The 8,821-nt window shown below is 41.6% G+C and overlaps 1 protein-coding gene across 4 annotated transcripts in view; it reads left to right on the forward strand.

Annotated features, from left to right (window-relative positions):
* The window catches only part of CELF1 (CUGBP, Elav-like family member 1), a 41,335-nt gene extending 33,700 nt beyond the window's left edge, over positions 1-7,635 (forward strand). For 2 of the 4 annotated variants that reach the window (XM_010147774.1, XM_010147751.1), the window contains exon 13: positions 294-674. In XM_010147774.1, the coding sequence (XP_010146076.1) occupies positions 294-421 (128 nt within the window). In that variant the 3' untranslated portion in view covers positions 422-674. Of the gene's footprint in view, positions 1-293; positions 681-6,516 lie in introns of those variants that run through there. The other 2 variants (XM_010147759.1, XM_010147766.1) reach the window with 2 other exon arrangements.
* The last annotated feature ends 1,186 nt before the right edge of the window (positions 7,636-8,821 follow it).

Raw genomic sequence — 8,821 nt, forward strand, 5'->3', positions numbered from 1 at the left:
GTTCTTAGAAAACAAACAGCAATACTGAATTTTGTTGGAAGACTGGAAAATGTTACTTTAATTTCCTGAGCTTTGTATATCTTTTGGCCAAAGTTCCAGGTGTCAGAAAGCAATGCTTTGTCTGAGAGCCCTCAATTTGAAGTTTTTTATGAAGAGTCTAAAACAGTTGTGAGCTTCTGAAAATGGCATTTCATGCAAGTCTTTCTTAAGTTGTGGGTACCTGCATTTCCAGTTGTGAGTAGCTTTTCTGGACAGCTTTGGCATGGTGTAATTATGTATTCTCCTTTCTTCAGGTTTTGTAAGTTACGACAATCCTGTCTCTGCACAGGCTGCCATTCAGTCAATGAATGGCTTTCAGATTGGCATGAAGCGTCTGAAGGTACAGCTCAAGCGCTCTAAGAATGACAGCAAGCCATACTGAGCGCCCTCCCCTCCGGGACTGGAGTGAGAAGGATCTTCTGGTAAGTTGGAGAGGAGCGCACTTAGTGATTCCAAGCCCTAAGGCTGTGTTTTTACGGTCCTGGAAGCTGATCCATGCCTTCTGTCTGGCACATCTTCCCCTGAAGATTCGGCTGCAGCCTCTGCTGAGAATCCCGCTTCGGATGGAGGACAAGTTTGTGCTTTTGTTTCCAGTGTTTTACTTTGGAGTTTAGGTGCCATATCGCTGAGGTTTTGTTTTTGGGTTGTTGGTTTGTTTTTTTGTTTTGTTTTTTGGGTTTTTTTCTCACCCCCCTTATTTGAAGTTTGCTGTGTTTGTAACCAGTGTGTGTTGAGAAGGACCAATGCCAGCTCCTTGGGGGTGGGGAGGGGAGGTTAAAGGGAGCAGCAGAATCTGACAACACACTGCCTTGGGGTAGAGAGAAGGGGAAGCAGAACTGACACCACACCACCATGGGGGAGAGGAGGAGGGGAAAGCAGAAATAACACAGAACATCTAATGAAAACAAAGATGGGGAAGGAGAATTGAGTCCGTCTAAGTTTGGGTGAGCAAAGAACCGGCTCCATGTAGCCTTTGTCATGTCCCATCTACTCTCTGAAATTTCCTAAACTGTATGCCATGGTGAGGATTTAGTAAATCATCTCTAAAGCAGGAGACAGACTAGAAGGGTGAACACATTAACAAGCCAAAGGAAAACTGCAGTGATTTTTTTTGCTGTATATAAAGTAGTGTTTATATAGCACTGTGAATGTACACAGCACTTTATAAAATTATTAGATAATGTCCCTGCCCAGAAAATTTCAGTCTATTTACAGCTGAATATTAATGAGATGCAGTGAATTTCTCCGTATTTAAAAAAAACTTCTCCATGTACTTTATCTAGGTTTTTTTAGAAAGGGAGAGAGAGACAGCTTAGTCTGGCTGAATCCATTTGGGGCGAGTAACAAAGTTTTGATCCCTCGTAACCTGCAGAATTCTTTTGACAATTTTTCTTCTTAACATCACATTCCCCATTTCTGTGGAATAATGTCCCCTTCGCACAGTACTACCTTGAGTTCATTCTGATAATCCTAATGTAAGTGCTGTTTGTTTCTCTATTAAAATGACTGTTAAATGGAGATACAAAGCCCAGAGTTATGCTAACACAGCTCTTGAGGCTCTGGTTTCATACATGTTCTCATGGAATTTGATTTCTCAGTCTTAACTCTGTTGCAAAGATAACTTCCTGGTTTTGTGTGTTGGGTTTTTTTGGCCAAAACAGTTTGTGCAGTGATTTCGTCTAGTAATTAGGTATTTCTTTATACTGCAGTTTTCCTTTAAGGTGGTGTGTACCAGTGCAGAACAGGCTAACACAAGAGCTGTGAAACCAGAGCAGGTCATTGAGCCATTCAGCCTAATTCTGCCTCTTGGTACTACGTGTTATCTCCCGTATAGAAGGAAAATTGAACACTCCCCTTCAGTGAGCACACACTTTTTCTGCACACTTGTGAAATTGATAATGCGTTGCTAAGGGCCTTTGTTATACACTGGTTTTAGGGGGCTCAAAGGACTTTTGACACTCTGGCCTGAGTTGTTTTGAGACATCAGAGTAGAGTCCCATTTTGTAACTACCAAAATCCGCCTCTGTCACAAGAGGAAGTTTACAGTTTCTGTGCGTCTTTAACAGAAGTTCCATTTACCTCATTTTCTCTTTTTTTTTCCTTGTTTTCTTTGTATTCCTGGTTCGTGATGTTGTTTCCCAGGGCACCAGCTAACAGTACAGTCTGGGAGCCAACTGCTACATGGCCCACACATGATGAGTGTGTGGGTCAGACTTAGGGTTGGGACTTGCTCCAGCAGGAGGAGCGCTAAACCCATCAAACCCGAGATCACGTCCAGAACCCAAACCCATGTGCAGTAGTCGGTTGGAAATGTCGGGTGTTCCCAGGGAGTGGGTCCCCTGGGTTCCAAACCTCAGAAGTACAAGGCCTGACCCATAGCATCCAAGAAGAGCCCTTTCCATTCTTAAATTGAAAATCAGTTAGTTGATGCCGGTCTGTCAGACGGGTAAATATATCAGTATACAAATAATTTTGTGGTGGCAAAGGTTCAAAGGCCAGATTGCCAAATTTCCCAGTTATGCTGGCATGTGGTACCCTTCTATGTTAATTATTTGACTCTAGAAACGTAAACATACACTTAAGTGAACCATGTACACTTGAATACTACACGATGGGAAAGATGTGTCCTGGCTTTCTGAGATAAAGAGTGTTGGAGTGTGAAGGCCTCCAGGGTGATAATGGGATTTTTTTTTTTTTTTAAATAAAAACTATACTTTTCAAAAAAAGGAGAAAAAAAAAAGAAAAAAAAAAACATACATAAGCCAGAGCAACTGCTCCAAGTGCAACCTGCTGTAACCAAGAATGTTGTTTCTATTTTTATAGAAGTTTTATACCGCTCCAGGTGGAGAATATTTATTACCTAAATTATTTCACTGGAAAAAAAAAAAAAAGCCAGGGTTTTGTAGAATCCTGAATGTGATTGTTTTACACACATAATGATATGCATGATTGAAACTACTGATTTTCAGTGGCCTGTTTGCAGCCCAGCAACTGCTAAACGGGGAAGAGGAACGCTGTGAACCAGTGGAGGAGAGCACTGTGCTCCGGGGTCTCTACAGTCACTCTTACCTTCTTTGCACCCTACCCCACTGTACTATCCTGAGACCTTTGTCCTGTTTTTCTTTTAATCTAATGCTCTGGCCTCTTTACTAGTCATTTCAGTTGCCCAAAATTAAATACTTTAGTTTCTGCATCCTATAGCGTGTCCTCAATACTGTAACCTATAGAACGAGCTTAACATTGTTGCAAATAGGTGCAACTCCTGTTGACTTTAGGAGATGCGCCAGTTTACACTGTGGCTTAGCTTGATCAGTGACTGCTCCCAGACATGATCACCTAAAGACACCTAACTTGGGCTAGCTCTTGTGCCTTACTGGCATAACTATAAGTATTGCCAAAAAGAAAAAAAAAATCTATGCAGGTTTAAATTTTAAAGGATACGATCCTCAGATGGTTTGAATCCATGCAGTTCTGCTTTCATCAGTAGAGCTGCATCAGTTTTCACCAGCTGAAGATGTTGCCCTTTTTGTGTATTTGTTTCAGATTTCCCTTTCTTGGTGTATCAATGTGTATGTTGCCAAAGTTAATAAATGTATCAAGTTTGTGACTTGGGCAGATTTTTTTCTGATAACAGAACTGATCAGATAAAGTCAGTATTTCTGTGTCTGTCTGGTGGCTGCTGCTGGCTGGAGAATTAGACTCTTGCCTTCCAGTCTTAAGCCTGTTTTTTCTTCCTCACTCATTGTCAGGAAAGTCTGGGATTCTGGGGATTTGGGGCTTCTAAATTTTATTTTTAATTCCTCTCATGTTCTCATTCAAGTGCAAATCAAATCGGTGTCAAATGCTTTATTTCCTGGACAGTAGGGTAAGAGTTGGGTGAGTTCAATTAAACTGCAGAAGGATTGGTTTAAGTAGGCACATGGACAGAGTATTCTGTATGCTCATGAACCAAAGAATCTGAATTTTCTGCAACAAAACCTAGTAGGACTTCTGATGAAATGGAATTCCATGTCACATGTGCCACCAGGAGGTACTTGCCTATTTTTAGAAACAAGATGGAAATGGTCTACTTCATAGATTATTTTTTTTTTCCTCAGAAGAAATTTGATTTTACTAGATATGCCATAATAAGATTAAAGTATTACAAACAATTGAAGTATCAATCTGATGCTACTTAGTATCAAGTGCTACAGTAAACGAAATCGTAGATTCTTCAGTCCCCTAGATAATCAACAGTCCAGAATAGAATCTCTCTCTGTAGTTCAGTTTTTTTCTTCCAGTAATACAAAGCTTGCATAATTAGAAAATGCCTTTGATTATATAGTGATCAAATTTTATTCCTAAGCGGAATGAGAACTCAAATTTTTCAAACGTATCTGAAACACTGATGGTGAGTATCATTCTATTTTAATGGTGAGGCAGCTTACTAACTGTGAGCGCTACTATCTGGAAAATAGTTGTCTCAGAAAATTCCTCACTGGCAAAGACATCTGTAGGGAAAATGAATAGTGAAAGTCACATAGCATGATAGAACTAACTGAAGTGTTTGTTCTAGTTAATGGTTGTGAGTTAGGGAAGAACAGCCAAGCAGAGTGAAATTCTTCCTATTTCACTGGGAAATATCTACACCCAACTTGGATATAGCAAATTGTAAATGAAGGGTGCAACTATGAACACGTAAAATGCTTTGAGAGCTTCTTGTTGCAAACTTTTAAACATAAGGAGGTCATACATCCCTGGGCATACCTACCACAGAAGAGAAAACTCAGAAGGCAGAATTATTGCAGGTATGAGAATAAAACAAGGACAAACGGGAATAACTTTTCCCCAAGTCATTAAGTTCTTACCGAGCATCTCATGGCTCTGTTCTTGAAGGCCAGTCCTTATTCAGGTCTTCTAATGAAATTTAGTCTTTCCCTTCAAAATTGCCGAGTGAAATATTTGAAAAATCTCTTCTAAGAAAATCGAAACAAATCACACACAGAAGTTCTATTGCACATGCTTAGAAGTCACTTGTTTTCATGCCTCTTGTTTCTCATGCCTCAGTTCATGATGAATTTGCCTTTCTGGTTTAGGACTGAAACCTTACAGCTATCTGCAAACTAACTAGAGTATTTCTAAAACTAGAGAAATAACTGCGAGACTTGCATTGTACTCTGTTTGCTGGAGTTGCGTTTAACCTGTACTAAGTCCTTTCCATGACTTGGAAAATATGAATAGCAAGTTAATCTTAGGAGTTCTAATAAGCAGAGTGTTGCAGGCTTAGTGAACGACATGCTTCTCACTACTTTGGCACTAGAATGCAACACTTGCTATTCTCCAACACGCTCTAAGTGCTAGAAGATAATACGCAAGTCTCTCCTTGCTCTAGTCTCTAACCAGCAGCTTTAAGATGTGCTGAAGGGTAAGACCACAAACAGGAGATAAAGGGGCAGGGAGAGGAAGGAAAAAGAAAAAACTTGCTTCCTCTCTCCCCCGCCTCCTGCATTCTTCCCAGATTCCTTGTCTCCCACAGCTCACAAGCGGAGGGGAGGAAACAAAGGTATTTATATAACTTAATGTAAGAATCACTTTATTTATAAACTCTTCAAGTAAGCTTCAGGAAACACATTTTTTTCCTGCTCATCGAACTGGCAACAGTGACTGTAGAGTTTCTCAGAGCCCAGAAGCCCCTCCCCATGAAGCCAGAGGGCTGGGGTCTGTGTATATAAAAGGTTGGGAAAGGAAAATCCCTGTGCAGGTCTAATGGTATGAAAAGTGCTCACCTAGGACAAGTCTTAACTTGCAGACAAGTCTTAAGGAATTCTACTCTAATGTGTGGAGTTTTTGGTTCCACTTACTTGTCTTGTATAATCTTTCCCCCCCACTGCCCCTGTTCCAAATCACCCACCCCCAGTTTCATGGGCTCCTAGGGAATGAGAAGGGACTGTAGCTGAAGGAAAGAACGTGGATTTCCTGGGCTACCACTGCCTAAGAACTTCCTGCGTTAGGCTACAAGGAAAGTCTCAGCCGTCAAACCACCTTGGAATCCCTGTGTCTTCTGTCTTGTCTCTCATGGTCTCGGTCTCTGGGCAAATGTTAGCCCTGGAGCCATATTTTTTGGAGTCGGTGTCCTGGGGAGGGAGCTTGCTCTCTGTTCTCCTAAACAGAGTGGAGACACTGGGCACAGGGCAAGGTGAACGCGTGCTAATCAATGTGCCACGAGGCTGTGGAGTGCTCCGCAGACTGGGTGTTGAGGGGGAAATCCAGGCCTCTGCTTCCATTTAGTTTCTGGCAGTTTGACGTTTACTTGGTGTCCTTCATGTACTTCGACTTTTACTTGTCCATCGTTAGCATGTGCTGCCCTTCCCTGTCAACTCCCTTCCCCAGGAGATCTCATTGTACAGTGCCCATTCTTGTTCTCTCTCTCCGTGTTTGGATGTACTGCTCTGTGTAACTCAGTTGGTCTCCCTCTTTCTGGTTTGTTTTTTTTTCTAGATTCCTGCCGTTTGTTCATCGTTGTGCCTAAAGCATGTCGATGTGGCGTTCAAGTACATCGTCCAAATCCTTGTCTCTTCAGCTTCTCTGATGCTTGAACTCTCACCTTTGACCTTGTGTTGACCTTTGATGCTGATGTGTATTTTTATTATGTTTCTTTCTTTTTTTTTTTGTTTGTTTTGTTTTTGTGCTGCCAAATTGGTTTTGCTAGAAAGACTGCTGAAGGGGAATATTTAAACTTGCATTTGAATATAAAAGAATTTCTATTTTTCTAGACCTTCGTAAGATAACCACTTGATTTTGTGAATCTGATTCTTTGTAATTGTCTTCAGAGCAGCCTTGCTAGCATACCTTGTGGAGTATTTGTATTTCTGTGAACATACAGCCAATCACTTTCTAGGCTTAGTTTTTTTCTCTGTGCTTAGTTTTAAAAACACAGTTTTGAAGGAAAAAGTCAATTATATGGTGTGACTCAATCTTTCAGGAGACTTCCTAGTCACATTTTGCTGATCTGGTTTCTGTGCTTGAGGAGACAGCATGTGTTTTTGAGTTCAAACTTGTGACTTGAGTGGCATCAGCAGAAAACACTTGAACTATATTTTCTTCTGATTGTAGCTACATTTTTGCCCTGGCATTTATTGATTTTTTTTTTAATAGTTGTTATTATTTTTATTTTTTCCCCTGCTTCCCTGTGTGATTATCAGTCTGCAGTGAAAATTTGATCAAAGTTGTTGTATTTTGTTAAGCCCCAGCATGCTTGGTTTTTTTGTAACTACAATCTCCTCAGCAAAATGTGATGTTTCCGTTTTAATCTTTCAAACTAAGGTAGTGCCCAGAAATGTTTTGCATGTTTCCTGCTGTTTTCCTCACACCCTCGTATATATCACCTTCACCTCTCTGTTTTCTATAGTTTGTGCAAAAACTGAGCAATTTAATGGGTTTCAAAGGTATCCTTTAAATTGGTGATTTTGGTATGACAAATATCTGATCAAAAGCCACCTGAGGGCATCTACCTGTGCACTTAGACTGTCTGCCTGACAGAGCACCTGGACCTTGTTCCATCTCCAGCGCTCTCTGGGGCTCCCTGGGGCTTGGTTGCACTGTTCCTGTAGTGGAAGTGTTGGTGGAAGGGGATAGCTGGGGAGCAGCAAGGTGGGGGAACTTCATAGTATTTCTGTTCCCACAGTGATCTGAAGCTAGGGCTCCTTTGAAACACTCTTTATGAGCATTTGTTACAATTCAGGGCGCATTTTTGTGAAGTCCAGCCCCAGTTTGATACCATCAGTCAGACCTTGGTGGCAGAGTCCTGGAAGGATCTACGTTAGCTCTTGAAATGAAGTGTTTGAAATATCCCAGAGAAAGCATTTGTAAACCTGGTCCTACAGCAGCTGGCTCTTTGCCCAAGTGACAAGCACAATACAACAGCCTCTGAAGCTGTTAGCTGAACAGGGTACCGTCCCCAGCTCTCTTCTCAAGGGCCTTAGCTGGGGAATCTCTACGGAGATTTTTTAGTTTTGTTTTGTTTTTAATTGGGTAATGAGCTAAGCAGTTTTTCTGGCTTGCAGGATGAACTAGAACAGGTTACTGCTTTCTGGGTAGCAGGCTTCCCCCTACCCTACGTTACCATCTGCACAGGTAGAAACTGGGATGTAGCTGCTAGATGAAAGCACCTGAAGAGCGTGTGCTGTGATGAAGTCTCAGTCAAAAGGAGAAGCAAGCTAGAGTAGGGATCTTTACAGCAGAATATAATGTGAGATGAAATCCCAGCAGAAGGGATTTTACTGAGAAAACAGATCGTGTTTGATTGGGATAATGCGGAATTTTTCTGTCCTACTCCAGAGTTGGCTGAGGATACGATCTGTATTCTCGGTAGATACGGCTAGGCTTGTGTAGACAGTCCTTAATCTGCTTGTAAGACAGAACATGTTTGGATGTGGTACATTCCTGGGAGTGAAGTGTGAGGCTGGATGAAAAGAGGATAGAGACTTGTTTATTTGGGAGACAGGGTTGTGGGCTGGCTGCTGTTAGTCCCACAGTCTGAATGCACAGGGCTGTGTGTAGGGGGGGGGGGCGCCAGTACCCTGCAGGGTATCGAGTATCTGCCAGTACGTTTCCGTACGTGTGCATTTGGTTCTGTAAGGAACTCTGGGGAAACCTGTGGAAAAATACCTGAAGAAAACCAAAATGCCAAACATTGGATGTTTCTTTCCTTTCTTCTTTCCTTTTCTTCCTTTGGTTGTTTTAATTGTTCTGTGGTGGTTTTAATGGATTTGAGACAGTGGAGCAGCAGCTGCCTTTCTGATTT

Source organism: Eurypyga helias, unplaced genomic scaffold, assembly GCF_000690775.1.
Source record: "Eurypyga helias isolate BGI_N326 unplaced genomic scaffold, ASM69077v1 scaffold5210, whole genome shotgun sequence".
NCBI classification, from domain to species: domain Eukaryota; kingdom Metazoa; phylum Chordata; class Aves; order Eurypygiformes; family Eurypygidae; genus Eurypyga; species Eurypyga helias.